Genomic DNA, 21,412 nt, shown 5'->3' on the forward strand with positions numbered 1-21,412 from the left:
TAACTTCCCAGAATTTTTCCTTGATGGAAACTGGGAAGGTGAAAGAGACAGGATGAGAAGGGAACAGATATTAAAGACAAGACAGTCAACAGTTAAACATTAAAAGAAGTCACTGGAAAATTGAGGCAAACTTTAAATTCTCCACCAACACTTTCTGATTTTCAGAGGCGAGGCATGTGTGTAAAAAATGTAACAATCCAGGAAACAATTATTACTAACTCTGGAGTTATTTAGAAAAATCTAATGCTGCATCTAGAATTAAAGAGGAAGAGAAACAGTCCCTTTGTGTTAGCCCTAAAATTTTCCCCTGTGTTTCCTTGTTCCAGAAGGTGAATGTTGCTGGGCACCTCACTTGCATGGGTACATCCTGAAGCCCAGAGATTTCACCGCTAGATACCTTGTCCTACAACTGTCATGTGTTGGGAAACTGTGAATCATTGTTTGCCAAAGCACAGGAACATAGGATTGGAAAGGATCTTTTAGGTCAAACCCAGCCGTCTGCTGTTGTATCAGCATGTCATATCACTCCTCTGAGTTTAAAGCAAAAGGTTCTCTTTCCCTGTGGAACAGGGAGTAAGACACTCTCCTACCCAAAAAGTGGTGACATTTCCATTCTATTTGCTGATCCTGCCTGGACCGGACTCTGTCCCTCCCAGGAGACAAACTCATTTGAAAGTTAAGTGAGCCAGCCAAAAATTGCTTTAGCCATGATGCTCCAACCTCTCTTTCCTCATCTCTCCATTATTTAAAACAGACTGGCTCTAATCTGATCCTGTTGTCAGTGAAAGTGCAGTGTAAGGAATATCAGATGTATCCATTTGTAAAGACTTATATTTTACTCGCAGTTTTTATTTTTCAAGAATGAAGGACTGAATGGGACTACCTTCATTACCAAAAGCAGTACCTGCTGTTACAGAACACAAGGTCATATTACTCCTTTTATTAATTCATCAAATTGTATCTTAAACCAAAACTTTTTAGGTAGCTGTCCTGCTATTCCTCTCACAAAACTGAGAACCTCTTACCATTGCTAGATCTTCTAGTTTCCAGACCAGATTCATCGCCATTTATTCTTGTGATTACATTGTCCTTTTGCTTAAAAATAGTTCTTTTCCTCCTCTGGTGTTTACCTCCAGGTTGTATTTATAGAGTGCTCATATCCCTTCTCAGCCTTTGTTTTGTACATTCACACAATGCAAGGAATGTCTCTCCCATCAGTGCAAAGCAGAACTTCCTACTGAATCTGAAGGAGAGGGGTATTTATTAACTGGCACAACTCAGGGACCAGCATTAGCGATCTTTGTATTACAGTAACTAATACATAGCACCAGTAAGCAGAGTCATATGTGCAGGCATATATGGCAGCCTTGATCCTACAGAAGTTAAAATAACGACAGACAGAAAACAGGAAGGGAGATATGGATTATCCTCAGAGATGCGGAACTGATATGAAAAGAAAGATGAAGCAATCCACCCAAGGTCACAGGAAATCTGTGGTAAGAGACAAGAGACAGCCCCCCATCTCCCAGCCTCATACATAGGACCTTCCAGCCTCTAAGTACCGATTTGTTTGCCAGGTGCTGAAATGATGCTGCCCATAGGAAGAATGTACAGATGTTAGACTCCAGATTGTTCAGAGGTGTAAGCAGACTATATATTCTTTCAGCTGCTGCTGAAAGTGATGTAGGAAAAGCTGCCATATGTACCTGTCAAAGAATTTTAACCAACATCTTCTTTGGCTCGTAGGAAGCAATATATGAAACAACAGGTGAATATAAGCTGTCTGCTGCAGTGTGAACTTCCTGTTGTGAAATCACAGCCAAACTGGAAACATCACAAACACTTACACTTTAGTTACATTAAAAAGAAATATATGCCAGTAGTTTAGAACCAAGATTATTTAATTGTCATGTACATGTGGTTTTTCACAGTCAGGCACGCCAGCCCTACCAAGACTTGTATGTACAGTCTGCTAGAGACAGTGAAAATGCTGGAGAATTTTCAGGATCGAGATTCTTTTGGTGCTGAAATTCATCCTTTTCTGATTATACTGTCTTTAGATTTTTCCCCTTCCCCAGCAGTGTTTCTCTGTGGGATGTTATGCTGTTGTATTATATTTACAGATGGCTGCAATAAAGTTATATAGTAAGAGAAATTTGTAAGCTATTGATCTGATATCCCAGAGTCATAATGCATTGATCTAATCATAGAGGATGGATTCCAGTAACTGTACAGAACAGCATTTTATTTCTGCAGAGTGGGATGTGCTCTGACAGCCCAGCTGTTAATATTTCAATTAAGATTTGTAAGAAGACAAAATTCCCATGGGATAGTTAGTACTGACTATAGGTCTGTCTTCACACTGGTGGAGCCTTCTTGCTATATACAGAGTACTTTTGATCACACTTTTGAAGAACATACACTAATAAGACAGGATAGATATTTTTCAAAAGTATCAGACTTACGCAGAAGCTGAAATACCATTTTCATAAATGTCTGAGGCATTTAGGAGCCAATGACCTGCTGGCTTTGAACAGGATCTCAAGTGCCTAAAGCCTCAATTTTCAGAAGACACTTAAGTATCTCATTCCTGTTCAAGTCAAAGTGGGAGCTGATACCTAAATCTGGACTGAGGTCCCATTTGAAAGGAAGACTTGCACTCCTACATCATTAGAAAATCCTGGTCTAAATACCTTTTCCGTTTCAAGTCACTCTCATGCAACTGTTTTCATTTCTTACGTAACTTTTGTCATTTCAAACTTTTCTCTGGCAGTGTGAAATAAGTGATGCATTTACATGCTGTAAAACAGAGAACTACTTTTGCAGCGAATATTGCGAAATTAATGAAATCTCGGTTATTCACAGTACATCCTGGGGATCCATACTTTCCTTGTAAATCATGCTACCTCATCTATTTAATCTCCAACATATTGAAGCAAGTTACACAGCTTATGCTGGGTACTTAATTCAGAATGACATTAAAATGGCTTATCTACATAGGCAGCTTAAACACATCCTCACTGTCTGACTTGGACAGCTGGCAGAATTGTAATTACAGGTTGCAACCTACAGCTTCCTGTACTGGAAATGTAATAAATGAGTTTTAGGAGACTCTGTGCTTGGCTTGCCTTACATTCCTGGCAGCATTACTACAGAGGTTGGTGCCCATGTTCTGGCCAGGTCCAAAACCAGCTCTTCATCTACAAAGAAGAGCTGTCTGTTTCACTTACAGTGAAGCTCCATGTATTATTTTGATAGGAAGCTCTGTCTACCATTCTCTCAGAACAATTTCTTCTCTAAGGAGTAAGCACCATGGTCAAAATATAAACCCATGTATTAGACAACCTGAAATAGACACAGGTACAGAATTTCCCCTCTGTCCTGCTTTGTAAGAACTTGGTGTTGTTTTGGTAGCTGAGGTGTGGAAACTTCTACCTATGACTGTACAGTGCAGTCACACTGTTTCCATGAGTTTCTGGGTTTGTGCAGCACTTCGCACACGTGGCTTTTGTCAACGGTATGAGCTCTTAGACAGCGCTGTCATGCTCTGATGTGAGAGGGAGCATGAGCATGAGGCTGCTGGTATAGGATAGGTTCTTTGTTGTTTCATGTTGTTGCCTAGTTCATAAAATAGAAATGCTACCATGAAATAACTTCTGTCCTTCCTGGTCCAAATAATTTTTATGTCTATAATAGTGTTTCAGCAAGTGACATATAAATTAATTCCTATATTTACTGCTATTCTTAAGGTTGCTTATTCTCATTTCCTCAATAGTGGGACTTTGCTTGCTTCAAATGGGGAATTTGATCCCAGTTTTTGGAAGAAGTTACAGATTTGCTTGATAAAGGCAACTGTATAGATGCTAAGACATACATTGATGTGTAGTATTTTAGTAGCACATTCTAATTTAAGAGAAAAGCATTTCTATAACAGAAGTAAAGTCTAGGTTAATTAGACTGAGGACTGGCTAATTGGCAGTAGCAAAACTCTGTAGTAGTTCTCTCTGTAACATTATTACATGGTGGTATGCATAGTGCTGGGACCAGGATTATGTTGATACTGTCCAACATTTTCCTTGGTAGGAAAGCAAACAGAAAAGTATCAGATGACAAAGTTCACTTTATGATGTAAAGATTGGTGAAAGGGTAATTAACAAAGTAGGCAGGGCAGTTATATAAACAGGTCTGGATCATTAAGTTGGATCCATTCAAACAAATTACACTTAAGGCATATTATAAAGCTATCAGTTTAGAGACAATGAACAGGCAACACAGCCTTGGAAACAATTTAGAGGTCATAATGGACAAGCAAGTCAACCTGATACAGTAACAAGCTAATGGAGAATAGTGAGAACTGGGTCTAAGTACTGAATTCTGTAGACGGCATCATCAGTACCCACTGTGGAATTCTTCCCATAGGTCTGCCCCATGTATTTTATAGGGGCTATTGGAAAATTGGAAAAGGTTCAGAAAAAATCCAAAAGAAAAGACTTCAGGAAAGGCAAAATTGTCCAACTGCAAAGATTTAATGAGTTCATTTGTTCAGTTTACCAAAAAGAAGAATGTACCAAGACATAGCTGGAGGGAAGTATATGTCTTCCCTAGAGAAATACTGAATAATAAAAGGGTTTTTAACCCAGTGGAAGAAACAATAATAAATGCTGGAGATAGAAGCTGGAGATAGAAGCCAGGCAGCACTAACTGGAAATAAGGGCTTTATTTAAAAAATGAGCAATTCATTACAGGAATAAGATCAGGATGATACTAAGGTCTATAGTCTGTGGATTTCAATCCCTTCTTCCTGGGCAGAAGCAGTGACAGACAGAACTTGTGTGCATTGGTTTCCACTGGGATTCTAGGTTTGGTGCAGTCTTATCCCACTGTTGCAATGTGGTCCCTCCACCTGCATTGTCACTTCCATCCAAAAGCTCTGCAGATCCCTGAACTATGCAGTGCATTTCTGTCCTCTGTCTTCAATGTCTCTCCCATTTTAACATACATCTGAGTTGAATTAATGCCAAAGGCATGAAGAAAACACAGGTCCGCAAAAGTTCATTGGTCAGAAAAAGCTACTTTATGCATCTTAAGATATGCCTGAAATGGATTGTGGCACCAGCCAAGGCTGGAACTAGTATCTGCACTGTGGAGCTAAGTCGTTTCTTGGGCCACCATCAAAGACCATGGGCCTGGGACATGTCTACAAATATCCCCGCAAATGTGAAACCTCCGTGTTTAATTAGGTCTTCACCCCAAAACCTGCTGCTTGATGGGGGGGTAGTGGTGTTGGTAGATATGGTCCCTTATAAGCCTTAATTGAATTCTAGGCTAATTCCTAAATCTGGAGAACATTTGAAAGTGGGTAGTTGCAGTGTTTCAGGCAGTACCCCATTACAAAATGTTTGTTGTTTCAAAGAAACACTTGAACACTGAAGGCTGTATGGGTTGATTGCCATTCCAGGAGAGCTGCTAGGCTACTGTTCACTGCTTAGAAACTTGGAGGGGAAGAGAGTAATGTAATTTCATATGGGCCATGGCAGGAATGAAACCATGCTGAAATGCAGGTTTGCCTGAAGGAAGGTGGGTAAGGAGAGGAAGCGGTCCTTGTCAGTACAAGGAAGCATCGAACAATAAGGGGAGGAGCAGGCTAAAGAAATTCCTATTCCCCAAGAGTTTCCTTTTAAGCACAAGGTGGGTGTGTCTCCCTCCAACATAAAACACATCCTAAAATAAACATGCACAATTATTTGTGAACATACACATTCCTTATGGTGCAATGTTGTTTTGTGTCCATTTAGAAGTTACAGCCAGAACCTTTCAAGTGGCTCAGAAGTAAAGGAAGCAGAAATTGAAGCAGAATGAAATTGTCATGATAAAAGGCAAACAGCAGTGCTTTCTTTTCAGTAATTGTTTGGGTTATTTTTTAAACAAACACTTGTACTCCTCCCGCCACCTCCCCCCCTCAAAAAAAAGAAAAAGGAAAATTGTTTAAGGAGCCTCATGAAAGGCAAGATCAACACACAGAGCAGTTAGGAAAAAACTATGTAAGGAATCGATAGTGACCAGTAGCTGGCACAAGTGGGTAAGAGTAGGACATCACAATGCCTATTATTACCATACTATGAACAGGCTCCATTACCATAAGTTCTCTTCCACTAGCAATGTTACTGAAGGTAGCAGAAGGAAAAACTCAAGATTACTTGATTCCTTTTGCTGTAGAAAATTATCACTGGAGGGAAAGTGGGTAACTGTGTTTAAGCTATATTTTTTTTTAAGTAGATGTCTGCATGGTTATTTTACATAAAGGAAATGAGTTCATTACATTATTTTTATTTCAAATTTGTTTATAAGACAAAGCTTGGGAGATCCTGGCATTCTTTACAGTCCAGTCTTTTTCTCATTACTCAGTGTTTCAGTACAGACACTCTGTCTGACAAGAACAAGGATGAGAATGCAGAGACTGTGCTCAAGCCTTGTCACATCCCAGGAATGGAGTAGGTATATTTGTGTCCTACTCTTGGATAGACATTCCTAGGAAAAGCCAGACACTGCAGGAAGTGGTGTAATAGCTCCAAAGTGATGTTTCTTCCTTGGAGTTAGTCCTAAAAATGTCTCATTATGGTGGTAAGGGGTCCATTGCTGATTTCTGGTGGGAAAGGTATAAGGACTCAGTTTTAGCTCATGAAAATTTCATGCATTTTACTACCAGAAAGTTAGTTTAGGATGTTCAGTCATTGCAATAACTGCTTTAAAAATCCAAAAGGTAGATCTGGCTGGGGACTCAGGCTTACAAGATACTCAACCTACTTCTATTCCCTCCCTGGTTTTAAGCGGCAACAGTTTTCAGCACTCTGCAGCCCTCAGCTGCTGCAGACTTGCTGCTGGCTGCAACAGAAGCGATGGTACTTCAGTGACAGTGAAGTGTTTGGCACGTAACATTTCCGAAATAATCTGGAGGGAAAGATTAGCTACCCATTCTGTGATTTCAATAATTAGACAGATGCCCTGCAGCTCAAAGCAGCAGTGGATACTGTGAAACAAGAGTACACACTACAGTACTGGAGACTAGCAAATATGCAGTTCTCTCTCCCTCCTTTTCCACAAGTTGTTTTAAGCCTCTCACACATGAAGCTGGATCGGATAAAACCCCAGATACAGAATAATTCTTAATCAGTATATGCGATAAGGCGCCTGATTAGAACAGACTTTTCACTCCTGGACTGAGCTGAGATCACTGACTCAGTTTTTAATTTAGATGAAATCTCTCTGGTGTCTCATAATTCTAGAAAGACTGTTTTCTGACTACATCAGAATGCCAAATTGTCAGCATCTTTCTGAGTATTGGAAGAAATTTCAGCAAGGTTAAGAAGATCAGAAGAAACAGCCTCTGATATCAGAGTCGAACCAAACAAATATGCCAGTATTAGTTCAATACAAATTACTCCAGTTGGACTAAGATAACAATAAGAAAAGTACCATGACACCAAATATCAGAACAATCAGAGAATCATTTTTAAGCAGTGTGCATTCGGTATTACTTTATTCTCAGTATGGTGCACAGCTGAATTTTAATTGTCTTCACTTCCAGATGTCAAAAGTCTGCATTCCAAAATACTCAAAATATAACAGCACAGTAGCTACACTTCCTGAAACTTATACCATGATTTAGGGTAGGATTTCGCATAGCAACCATGTCCCAAATCGTGTCTCTTGAGATGCTGTTCCCTTATTTCTTGTGTGTAGGGCATGAAGATTTTGCACAAAGAATTGTTCCTGTCTCTCTCATGGTGAAATAGTTTGTCCTGTGCTTTTCCCTACAATGGAGAGCTCCCTTTTTTCCACTAAAATGTGTTAATTAAAATTACAAAAATAATTAGAGATTTCTGATTGATTAACCATGTAATTACCTGTTGATGGCTAGGAAACATTAGTAAGAGCAAAACCCTTCACTTATTACCATCTGTAACCATTTGATGCGCTGGCTTCTTCACACCATGTATTTCATCTCATCTAAAATCTCATGAGGGAGGATCCCTATTGTTGCCTATTTATGCAGCCTTTCAGCATTTCATTTAGTTATTTAAAGAATATTAATTTCAGGACCAAGACAGCTGGAAATGGCTGTGGCATGTAAACTGTACTGTGAGTAAAATGGCCATATATGACTTAATTCATCTAGCTTCAATCTATCTTATTGTCAATCTGCTTGAATTCCCCTACATGTGTGTCAGCACTTCCACTAGAAATAGTTTAGAGACCCTGGCTGGCCTTATTTTGCAAGATAATTCACTTTTTTAAAGTATATTTTGATGTTCAGAGAAGATTGTACCTGCAAGGGGTCCTGACATTTACAAGAGGATGGAGGTTCTTTTGACAAAAGAAAGGACTGAAGAAGCTGTACGCTGAAAGCTGAACTTAAGTTTAAACCAGTAACTCTCTTCATGTTTTGGGTTGAAGTATTTCATGCAGTGCATTATAGCTCAGCTGCATAATCAATGTAAAGTATTACCCAAGCTTTTAGCAAACCATCTTATCCTTCATGATTATGTTGTTTGACAAACAAAATGTAACTCCGTATTTTGTTACCATGGTAATGGCAGATGGGAATACTGTGGGTCTAGGCACCAAGTGTTCACATCAGTTTGGCTGGGTTGAGTTAAACCTTGATCTGTTGGTAGAACTAATTTTGTTCAATGCTGAAATTCTGCAAACTACATATTGAAATTAAAGTCATTGCTACAAAGTGTTTGTACTGTGTTATAAGAACAGCTACTATGGCTGAAAGGCATTTCTTTCATTGCAGTGAAACACTTCAGCATCATTGAATCAAAGTGTTCATACTTAGTCTTAGGGCAAACCGATTTCTGAGGCAGAATCAAAAGGTCTCTAATGTCGTTAGTACTTCTGAGTGTGGGAGGTGTTACCCATCTGTGGCTATCTGTGTATGATATACCCTTGGCTCTGCAGCTGTACATCTTTCTCTCCCCAAGTGTGCTAGGGCTGCATCCAGTTCAGTTCAGTTTAGTTTTGACCTTAAATCGTGTTCCCGGGAATAGCTACAGTGCCACATGGAAGCACAGTGCGTATGCTTTGCTCCTTCAGTTCTCTTTTCAGAGCTGAGCCTTTTATTGGCTGGACTCCTTCTGCATCAGAAGTCACTGGTATAAGATAAAGTCTACTGTAGGATATATTCTGCTGGCTTTAATAAGAAATCAAGATGACTAACATGGCTTTTCTCTCTTTTCTCCAGAAATCACAAAGCCACCACTAGCACCAAAACCAAAGATTATCGGTCATCTTTCTCCAGTAGCTGTCTCCAAATTTTCTCCTTCACTGCCAAGGGCTGACATTCTTCATAACCCGAACTCTATGTCTAGGGGTCCTAAACCACCTATTGCTCCCAAGCCAAAATTCTCAACTGACACTGAGGGCAAATCCGGTGTTTATACCAACAATAACTTAAATAAATGCTCAAATGGGAAACTGGTATGTCTTGATGGAGAGCTGTATGAAGGAAACCAATGCAATGCTGATTGCCCAGAATCTGAGGCAGATAATGAATACATTGTAGTTCCTGAAGCTCAGCTGACCAGCAAAGACTGTAATGACTTGGAACATGAGCATGATCAGAACCTAGATTCCTCTGTGGAAAATGAAGTCTTGGAAACTCCAGAAGAGGTAGAGAAAGAAGAGAATAACATTGCTAATGATGAGGATACCAGTAATCAAGAAGTCAATGAAGATGAGCACTGTAACTCTTCAGATATTGCTGAACCAATGGAACCAGACTCTGAAGAGTCAACCAGAGACTGTGACCAGTCCGAAGCACTTTGTGAGGAGTCCTCAGATGCCCCTGATGGGGATAATGATGCTTCCAAGAATGTAGATGAAGATGAGGATGTTGTAGGCGATTGTAGTGAAACCAAAAACAAGGAGGAAACTTCTAACAACCTGGAACTGGACAATGGTGATTGTAAGACTGACAGTGATAACATTTTGAATAGAGATGAGGAACTAATGGGTGATACCTGTAAAGATACCACTGTAATACCGCTACCTGCAGATGAATCAATCCCAGGTTGTGGGAAGACAGGGCAGGAGGAGGAGGAACTGCCTGAGATTTTAGAAAAGGGAGATGGGTGTCTAGCACCTGATGGTGACCACAGTGCGCATGCGGAGCTTGATTTGAACATGGAAGGGGAGTTAGAAAATGATGACTGTGCAAGCCCTGACGTGCTGCCCGATGAGGCCAGTAAAGAAACAGCTCCTGGCTTAGAACTGTGTGAAGATGAACCCAATGCTGAAAATGGTTTAGGAGAGTCCATCCATCAAGCAGCAGCTGAAGAGGAGGAAGCATACCCAGATGAGCACAATAATACAAACACAGGAAATGCCAGTGATGGCTGCCAGATCACTGAGAGGAGAGGTGAGGAGAAGACACCAGAGGTAGCCTGTGAAGCAAGCAAAGACTCTGGGAAACGGGAAGAAGAAACTGTGAATGCAGAGAATATGGATGATGGCTGTCAAATTGCTTCTTGTGAGAATGAACGTGGTGAGGAAATACCCATGGAACATTCAGATGAGAATCTTCAAACAGAAGGGACCTCTCTGGATGAAGATGGTGTGATCTCTGATAGTCTACCTAGTAGTCCAGGGATGGAGCCAGAGCTAGAAGATGTGACTGTTGAAGAGCATAGTGAAAGTATTGTGGAAACCTCTAAGTCAGACGAGCTGCAACTCGAAGATAATGAGGTGGAAGCAAACGGCCTCAGCAAAAGTGTCCCAAGTCCACCTCAACAGGTCCCACTTGAGGAAGAGTTAGAAGTCTGTAAGCATAGCAAAATGAATGTAGAATGTGGGACCAAACATGTCTTGCATGAAAATCTAGCAGTCCCTGAAGTGGTCATTGTGCCTGAACAATCGGAGGAAAGAGAAACTAGCAGTGATTCCCTAGATGACCCTTATGTGCTTCCCGCAGAAAATGAAATTGCTCATGATGGGCAGACTGATTTAGGAGCTGATCACAGTAAAAGGGATGAATTAGGCATGGATGGTGAAAACAACTTGCTGCCCATTGATCGTAAAAGCATTGTCACTAGAACACGGTCGCTCTCTGGGAAAATGCCAGGCTATGTCCCAGAAACAGTTCCAGAAGAAACTGGACCTGAAACTGATTTACCATCTTCCCGCAATGGCTCTGGGACAGAAGATCTAAGCAATAATTTATTTTCAGTGGAAGGAAAACCAATGGAAGCCAACAGGGCATTACCAACAAAGTCAAGACGTTTCATTTTATATCCTCGATCTTATTCTGTTGAAGGGAGAGAGATACCTGTCTCTGTTTACAGAGAGAGTGATGGCTGTGTACTGGATGATGGTAGAATAAAAAGGACAGAAGACAACTTGTCTTTGCCTTGTGTCAATGGTTCCTCAGGTAGTTTTTCCCAGAGAAATCATCTTTCATCATGTGGTGTATCTACTCCATCCTCAGTTGTTGATATACCACCTCCTTTTGAACTTGCCTACATCACCAAAAAGCCAATCACTAAAAGTTCCCCTTCACTTTTGATAGAGAATGACTCATCTGATAAGTATTCCAAGAAAAAGAAATCTTCCTTTAAGAGGTTCCTCACTCTGAAATTCAAGAAGAAAACTGAAAGTAAAGTCCATGTAGATGTTAATGTTTCCTCTTCAAGGTCCTCATCAGAGTCCAGCTATCATGGGCCTCCGAGACTGATGGAGCTGGACAGGAGGAGCCTAAGTAGCTCACCTCAACTAAAATCACATGTGGGGAAGCTTCGTGCATCTGAGTCTCCCTCAGCTGTTCTTTTCTATAAGGATGGTAAAAGAAAAGGAACGCCCAAGTCCTTCAGCAGGAGTGTGTCAAGGGTGGAGTCCTTTGAGGACCGGTCCAGACCTCCTTTCATGCCACTCCCATTAACGAAACCTAGGTCCATTTCTTTTCCCAATGCCGACACGTCTGACTATGAGAACATTCCTGCTATGAGCTCTGACTATGAAAACATACAAATTCCTCCTCGAAGATCCACCAGAGCAGGAACTTTTACTGAGTTTTTTGAAGATCCCAGCAGGGCATTATCTGCTGCTAATGAGAATGACGGCTATGTGGATATGAGCAGCTTCACTGGCTTTGAGAACAAGCAGCAAACCACAGACCAGGAAACAGAAAGGTACTGTAATAAATTATTATGTAAGACCCGCTAGCCTTGGCCAAACAGGCAAGGCCTCCCCTGCTAGGTATCGTAGGCAGATCCTCCATGTTGCTTGGCTTATACCCCCTCTCAGGAAATGCTTACAAGAAAGATTGGAAGAATACAAGATAAGCCTTTATCAGTGAAAAAAAAAGACACCAAATTAACTCTTTACCTTGTAAATGTATACTAGCAAGTCCAGTGGATCTGGATCCTATGGTTTACAGATACAAACCAAAGAACATTTTAAAATATTTGGCTTATCCAATGGATGTAATTTTTGTGGCTTGGGGGGGGCGAGGAGAGCTTGCTTTGTTCTTCAGTAAAAAAGATTTCTGACTTCTTGACTGAATGAAAAGAGAGCCTACTTGCTGGAAGGGGTCCTGCTTCATTTTTTCATTCCTGTCAATTTCTCAAAGCAACAATATATACATAATTTATCTTTCAAAGTACATCAGTTAAGTATAGACCAGAAAATCCCAAATCATGAACTAATCAGACTAGACAATTAATTTTAAAAGTTGCTTTAAAGCCTATCATTATGGCCCTTTGACAGAGCTGCTGATTTATAAATGAATTAAATAGCTCTGAAATCATATGCATTGCTAACATTAAGAACAATCTTTCATCCCATTCCATTAGATTATTTGCAAACAAGAAAATGTCCTTTTCATAGTTACATAGGAGCAATGCACTCAAGACCTTTGAATTTGAATTTGAATCTGTTGTCAGATTATAGCATACAATCAGTGGAGTACAGAGATGTACATAAGAGTGTTTTCCATTAAGTTCATGTTAAACAAGTAATGAGAAAACAAGGTGCAAAGCAAATGAATGAAAAGGAATGTCTTTAATGCAGTTGCATTTTGTTAGAGCTGTGTGAAAAAGCTAAACATCTTAAAAGCAAGGTTTTCATGTCCATTTTCATCCATCATTCTCCTTCTGAAGATTTAATACTCCTGTTTCTTTGCAACATTTATTTTTTCTGGTCCTCTCCCCTGTCATTGTGAACGGAACAAACCATGGACATTTCACACATCCCTCTTTTGATATTTCAGACTTGGGGAGTAAAAGAACTTTTCTTTAACACCTCTGAATGAGTCTTGCAAACCATTTCTAAGACAAGAATGACGTACAGTACTTTGTCTTTCTGAGAGAGGCAACAATTGGCAGGGGTGGGGGAAGTGAGTATGACATGGGAAAAGAGACTGCATCAATGCTTAAACTGTGGATCCAAATGTGCCTGAAGCTGAGGGGTCTGGGACACAGGCCTGTGGTTTAGCTCTTTGGAGATGCTGGCTGCCTACAGTGTTGGGAGCCCCAGTGGTGCTGACACTGGGACATGGTGGAGTACAGTGCAGCTTCACAATGCATGCAGCCACATCCCCAGAGCAGTGCTCAGCAGAAGCTGCGTTAGCAGGGCCTGACAGCCCGTTAGTCACACTGGTTTCAACGGTTTGCATTGCGCCCAGCACACTGACGTTTGCTCTTGGAAAAGCTGGCCAGTTCTTTGTGTCCATGAAACGCCGCCCATTTTAGGTAGTTCTTGAAGAACCAAGTTAAAAATATTAAAACTACGTCAATTGCTGTGACTTGGGCCCATTTATGAACTTCCTGTGGAAGCCTGTTGTTTCAAAGGGAGAGCCAATCCAAACTGGTTCAGGAAGTCTCAAGGTCAAGGCGTGAACATAATTTTTCAGTCTGCTGCTTGTTGTGCATGCAGTTTTTGCTGTTGGGGGAGAAATGAAGACTAGGCTCCTAAACAACCCCTTTATCAAGATAACCGGGGTGGAGGGGAAGAGCATCGGGCAGACAGCAATATACATACATTGCTGCTGAGATAGTTATTATTTGCTATATTTGTCAGGGTGTTTTGGACAAAGACATGCCTGAAAAGCTTTGATGAAATGTAAATGGGCAATACACATCCAATGGCATAATATACTTGGAGAAACAGTGTATGGTCTAATTGTAAAGCAAAGCAAATCGTACATGTACATGAACCTATTTACACATGCATACATGATGTACGGACATGGATGTTTTATTTCCTGCTAAACCAGTTCTGCCTAAAATATCTCTCAATGGATTTAAGCTTTCTAATATGAATACCTATCAAACACAGCTCTACCACAACCACACAGGGATAAAAATTACTTTGAACTCCAGCCTGTTCATATCCTGAGGCTTATTTCAACCATTTGAGAGTACAAGTGTGTTGGATTAAACCCTTGCAATACGTGAGACTTGAGCCCATGAACTTCTCTTTGGTGCATTCACCTGCAGAGCACTGGTATTTAGCATCTGCTGATACCTTATGGAATTGCTACATTTTTGATGAATGGCCAAGTACAACTCTTTTATTACATTTCAGAGAACAGAATGTGAAAGTGCTATAAAAGATTATAGTAATCCGGGAACCTCCACTACTGTGTGTGATTGGGGAAAAGCGGGACAGGAGGGGGGCTTACAGAAATTGACAGATGAGAAGATTCACTGTTTAATTTTCTTGCTTAAAAGGAAGGACCATGTGGAGTAGATTTAAACCAATAATTTCTAATTAGAAGCAATCAAGTTTATAGAAAAAGTCCAATAACGAAAGTGTTCTAGAAATATATCTTAACTTAGAATTAACGTTGCCAGAATAGAACTGGGAATATTGCCCCCTGAAGGGCAGTTATTGTGTATCCCCAAAATTTAGCTCTCTGATATTAATAATTAAACTCTGATTCGGATGTATGACAATATAGATCATCATTAGCCTTCTGTACAGTGTAGAAATAATGGGACATAAGTGCAATTGGACAAAATTCCCCTGATCTTTCCCTAGCCTGAATCAGACTCAATTTTCATTTGCTTTTGAAAAGTCACTTTCTAGCCCCTTTTATCTGAAGAGCTGCACTACAAAGTGCAAAGCAACACAAACCAATTGTTCAGGCTGAAAGCAAAAGACAGCAGCACCCCACCTCTGGGACAGTACACTATAACCTGTAGCATTGCTTTGACCCTCAACAGCTATAAGTCAGTCAGAGCAATTTCACCAAAGTTACTGGCTAAACTTTCATCAGATGAAAGTCAGATAGAATTAAAGTATTCTGGCACATGTCCTAAAGAATAGCTTCACTAACTCAGCTTGACCTTCAGAGCATCAGCCATGCATATGGCAGTGTGATAAACATCAAGGGGATGGGAAAGACATACCTCAAACAGTAGTTTCGTAGTCTACCGCAATATCACTTCCAGTGCTTTTAGGAGAGATGGAGAGAGTCTTTTATCAGGATTTAGATATGGTCAGGAAGATGGCATAGGTTGAGTGTTTTCAGAATTTCATTTCCCGTTTTTGCTTTCTACTTAGAGTCCATAATTTGGATTTACCAGGTTTGCTAAGTCTCAATCATTCTTTCTGCTAAAATGCTAAAAATAAAAGGAGTATACCTGCAGTTCTGCAGCTAATCCCACGGTGATGTTGAATATTCATAAGAAATGAGCTAAAAGCCCATGTTGCTGTTACCTGTACATTCCTATATCCTTCTACATAAAGTGGTCATCAATACATACTAGAAAAACCTCAGTCTGATTATTGTACTTAACTAACAGCAGGACTTGCTCAGTCTTTGACTCTGAAGTGAATTTTTGGGGGCCAGTGTGGGAATTCCAGTGCGGGGATTCCAGTGCTCTGTGCAATTACACCAAGGCTCGTGGTAATTCCTAATAAGTCTCTAGAATTGCAGTCTCATGCCTGTAAATTACTCCCAAGGCTCCGACTTTCCACTGCTTTTCAAGACATATGGCACCTATTTGATGCTTCTCAGCTTTAGTACAATCAAGAAAGCTGATCACCTCTTCAGTATCCTATTCCTTTGTAAATGTGTTTTATTCCCAAGGGATGTGCTTCTTCAAGAAGAAGATGGAGAAAAAATTGTCTTTAGTAGAAAGTCAGAAAAAACCCACGGTTTATGTGTGTCAAGCAAGTGATACTTTTCCTTTAGTTTGGCCAGACTGAAGTAGGAACACACAGGTGCTTAGGGACTGATACAACAGTGCCAGCATCTGAAGTGCTAGCATTGGAGAGGATGCTTCATGGGTAAGCAGCTACGTTAAAAGCTTTGTAAGCAATCCTCTTTGCGCATAGCCATAGTCAGTCTGGGCTTCTGCCAGGCCTACGCGCAAGATCACAAGGACTTCGTCAGCACAGACCAATTCCAAAATGTATACCAAAATCATATTATAGTTAGACAGCAATAGAACCACTGCCTATGGTTGATGGGCCATAGAGAATACAAATCCCCCTCCTTTAAAAGGAGAAAAATCCAGTGGATGAGCAGTTACTTCCCCCTCCCATGAGTATTTAGCTGTCCCCTTGCCTCACCATTAGATTCATCAACCTATGTTCTATCAAATTATGCCACTGAAGTGATTATATCCTCTCTGCTCCCTGCAGGTCATCAGTCACTGATTAGCTCCAAGACTGCAGCCAGGGACAGTCTGTATGACTGCCTATTCCCTACCCTTCCGTAACATATACAAAAAAAGCCTAACAAAAGCTGAGCATAATAAACATCTTAGAACATTAATTCTCTGCCTAAAAATGGTCTGAATAACATGCTACTCAGACCTTCGTATGCTCTTAAGGTGAAATTTAAACCATTAGAGTGAATTTCCTCCAACATAGCACATGTTTTTAACCAGTAAAATCAAGATGTCATACTCCTGGCTCTCTCTGCTCTTTCAAATGAGAAGCACGTATGTTATATAAGATTAAATCACCAACTCTTAGAGAGGCACAGTGTGGTATCTAAGCACAGCATATGAAGGATAAGGTGAAAGTCTAGAGATAATTATGTAATGGAAGCTTCAGTATAAATAGTTCACACACCAAAATAGCAATGACCAAGAAAGGACAATCAGTGTTGTCATATTTAAAATAGTAAAAGAAATATACAGGAATATTATTTATCTTCTGTTATAATTGTGAATCAATGTCATTTATACAACCTCAAGGAAATTCACAGTGCTTTCATTTACATAAAAGACCAGTAAGTTTCCAAATAAAAAGAAGGTTCTTAGAAAACCCAATACAGTGATACTGCTAGGTTTGTCAAAGTGTTAGCATGTCAGAGGTGCTCAGATAATGTAGTGAAGGACAGATGGGTAAGCAGGCAGAGAGATGCTTATTTGGGGATTTTATATGAGGTTAATAAATGTACCTGATACGATTTGAGAATAACTACTGAAAGAATCCATCAGCTCTTTATCAAAGGCTGATGCAGAATTCAGCTCCACTCTTTATTTGCATCTCTAAAATGTTTAAAAATCAGACAAGTACTTGCTTAACTGAAGCTCAATAAGGGTGCCAATTAACCTACAAGGCTGTTATTTAATGCTCAGAGCAGAGAGGCACAACTTGAAAGTCTGATGCTTACAAGGGCAGAAGCAAATGTTCAGGACTGTTCTTCTATGAAGTCCAGCAGAGTGAGCTGAATTAAACCTGCATGCAACTGCATCCATTAAAGCAGGGGGAAGCTGAAGGTGCCACCTCTTCATTTTTTTAAATTAGTTGAACAAATCAGATTTTCTTCATCAATTTCTTCTCCCTATTCTCCTCCATTTTCTTTTTCTTTCAATTAGTGAAGGCATTTGAAACAATTTAACTTCTAAAGTAGGTCAAATAATACCCGCACCACAGAGTTAATCCCCAAGCATGATACGACTGAAGCCTGTAAGAATGTCTGCCTTCAAATGCCTGCCATAGATTGTAGCCTTTGTATACTTTCCTCATTGCCAAAAAGTTCTGGAGATAAGTATTTTGGAAGGTTGTGGCTCACATATTCAATCTGTCATTCAAGAAAATGTAGCTATAATTGTGGTTCATAAAACAACGCTGTTCTCCCATTAGAAAAGAAACCAGAACTGTTTCTAAAAGGGTGGTCTGTTTTACTGCTACTTGAAATTTACACACTTAAACTCATTCCAAGAGTATAAAAGAGCTGGAACGGTTTCTGTAAAGGATATTAGAAGAGTTTAGGAAGTCTCTTCACAATTGGTTAGAGATCCTTTTCATTCAAATATTAATCAGACAATCAACAAAGACTTCAAAGGATTTTACAGAAGATGACTGAGATTAGAGTCTGGCCCTGCGAATCTCTATTGCTTGTAAGCAGAAAGCACTTTTTTAATAATAAATGTCATTACCATTCTTTTCTTTTAAAGACTTTCACCCTTTAATAAGAGGGTAATTAGGCAAAACCTTCCTCCCCTCTAGTGATCACTGGCCCCATGTACTGCAGTCACAGATAGGTGTGTTTGTAAAAGCCTACGTAAGAAAATGGGTGAGAAAAAAAAAGTGCATTGAGTAAAAGAGGAGATAGTCTGCATGCTAGAGAATTAATTGTAGAGTTCATGCCAATCAGTGTCTATGGCTGAACTATGTAGCACTCAAAAGTCCTTAAATACAAAAACCAGTCTGTTTGGAAGGTTATTGTCATTAAAACATGAACATAGAGATGCTCATTCCCTGCTACATTGACTGCAGTTATGAGTAGCTGAGCTTGGCCCTCCAGCTGGTCGTTCTTCCATAGACACTTCAAGTTTGGACAGTCAGTGGAGCTGATGCTGGGGTGGAGATTTTGTCTGTGGTTCTGTCAGGAACATTGCGTGCAACTCTCTGGAGCATGGAATCAAGCTTTTTGACAGGTTTCAGTGAATGCATCTTGCCAAATGCAAAAACATCTTCCCACTACTCTGTCCCTTGGGGTTTATATTGCATTTGGAAGGGAAGTCCCAATTTGTGACCCGATTTAAGTAAGGCAAAGGGCAAGAGGTAACACAGCCGGATACAGTGATTTGACCAAAGGTCATTGACCAAGTAAGGACTTTTCAGTGTCTTCAGTGAGAAAGCAGGTAGATGTGCCCTCTGCAGTTGACCATGCTGCTTTCCCAAGTAATTCTTATTGCAAGTTGTGTTTTCTCTGCCATTCTGGGGACATTAACACTGCGGATCCCAGCACACAACCAACGTTTTGGGGAGATCGCTGGGAAAAGGGAACAAAAAGCCTTTCCAAGACAGTAATTGTAGCTGCACATCAGTTTTACTGCTATCACTGAAATCCCAGCCCCAGGGAAGGAGTGGTCCTTAAATTTGCGCATTTACTGATCCCATATACCATCTCTATTGCAGATCAAAAGTTCCCCAGGAGCGCTCCCTGAGGGTGTGGCAGGTTATTGTCTGTGTAGCACTTGTTTCTCCCCTGACGCCTGATTCCTGCTGCAGTTCTACAGTGCAAAGGCTCTCTGTGAAAGCAAAGGAGCAGGTAGAATGGGTCCAAGCAGGAATCATCACTTTGGCAAAGAACATAATTGCTGATCAGAAAAGGATTAAGGCTCCTTGGTAAAGCCTGAACAAGTAGCACAAGCAGGTACAACAGTGGTTTAGCATTTGAAGTGGGCTGGTATGCAGCTGGCAGGAGAATCCTAACAGCAATGTCACCATTTTGATCAGCTCTGAGAAATACAGCTGTGGTATTGCATCAGATGAGCACAGAGAACGGCCACTAGAAACTCCTGAAGCCTTTCACTCCTTAGATAAAAGCAGCAGCAGCAATAGGTACAGCTAAAGCACCTGATTGCTTTTAATACAGATGCAACCTGCCCCTTCCATTGATAATTAATTCAGTTGAACTGTGGCCCTAAGGAAACCATAGGGCTATGGTTGTTTCTGCCTCAACAAAGAGCAAAGAAAGGGGGAAGAATTCTAAAGAGAGAAGCAAAAGAGCCTCATACACAAGGAGGACTTGTGAAAGGAGAGGCACCACCAAATTTCCAGATGTTTCTGACATTTTCTAGAAGATAGAGGCAGAAGAAAGCCACGTGATTTGGTAGCTGAAGAGGAGGTTTTGCTCTGTAATATGCTTGCCCATATGCTGCCCATATCAATACTATTCTCATCCCAAAGAGCAGCCCAGTTACCCATGTTTAGGGTAAAATTCAAGGAGAATTTTGTCAAGAAGATAAAATCAACTAATACTTTGTTTTTTCTGCTTGTCCCAGCTAGAGCTGCTCAGTACAGGCATGGCTGTTGGAGGATATCTGAAAAAGATCCCCATTTTCAACACTGTTCAAACTGTCTTTTGGCTTACTGCTGTATACAATAATAGCAATGCTGCCAACATTAGTTCATGCTATTTTACCCCCCATTTGGAGTAGAAGCAAGTTAACTCTAGACGAGACCTGGAGACAAACCTAGACAAAGCAGGCTCTCAAGGCATCTGGACTTGGGAGGAAAGTTAAGCCCTGAGCTACAGATTCAGCCTAGATTTCAGGTAGTTGTTCTGGGAAAGATGTTCCCATCCTTTCCTCTTTTTGCTTTCTCAGAGAAACAAATCCTAGCTGCTGATTCCACTCAGTTCCTAGTTCTCTGCCCCATAAATCCCTGTTCTGTGCCCACACTAAGCTAGCATGCACCCATAGCACTGATGAGAAGCTTTACAAGAGAGAGAATTTCCTTTTTATAGGTCAAGCACTTCCCAGTGATAATGTTAATTATGGAGGTAGCACAGAAGTGGTCTACTAATGGGGCTCAGGTCCCTTGAAGACCTGTATGGGTCTATTGTATGGAATTCTGCTGACAGTTATTAAGCCAAGGAGAAACATGGTGATCATAAGCATTGTGAGAGGTTTTTTAAAGAAACATAAATTATTTTTAAAAACTTACACATATATAAATCTATACATAGCTTTTCTTTATCTCAATGTGGAGCACGTGCTGCACTCTGGATCTTGTAGATGGGAGAAAGTCCCATAAAAATGCTGTAACAGAGAGAAGGAGGATCAGGGATTGAGCCTAGAGACAAGGGAAAGAGACATTTTCACTTGTGATCTGGTGAACATGATGGAAAATAAAATCTCAGCAGCTTTCACCAGTTGTTGTACTTTGCAGCACAAACCTGAAAGAAAGTTTTGTAAGTAAGTTCATTGCAGAGCAAGGGATCCCAGTACTATACCCTGACTTCAGGCTGTGCACAGCCTATTGAAATTCTTGACAATAGCCACAGCCAGCTCTGACATGAGTCATGTCTTTATTTCTGTTTACTTTAGTATTGTCTGAATTGCCACAGGGAGTTAGAAGGTGATAGCAGTTAATGCAGGACTTCCAGTGGCTCAGAGACAGGGAGCAGTCTGCGGGAGATAACCTCTTGCTGCTCAGG

General features: G+C 40.5%; 1 protein-coding gene across 1 annotated transcript in view; it reads left to right on the forward strand.

Moving 5' to 3' along the window:
• Nucleotides 1-9,266: 9,266 nt before the first annotated feature.
• The window catches only part of FGD5 (FYVE, RhoGEF and PH domain containing 5), a 105,487-nt gene continuing 93,341 nt past the window's right edge, over nucleotides 9,267-21,412 (forward strand). The window contains exon 1 of the mRNA XM_050904786.1: nucleotides 9,267-12,188. Within this exon, the coding sequence (XP_050760743.1) occupies nucleotides 9,367-12,188 (2,822 nt within the window). The 5' untranslated portion in view covers nucleotides 9,267-9,366. The remainder of the gene's footprint in view (nucleotides 12,189-21,412) is intronic.

This window comes from Gymnogyps californianus, chromosome 13 (assembly GCF_018139145.2).
Source record: "Gymnogyps californianus isolate 813 chromosome 13, ASM1813914v2, whole genome shotgun sequence".
NCBI classification, from domain to species: domain Eukaryota; kingdom Metazoa; phylum Chordata; class Aves; order Accipitriformes; family Cathartidae; genus Gymnogyps; species Gymnogyps californianus.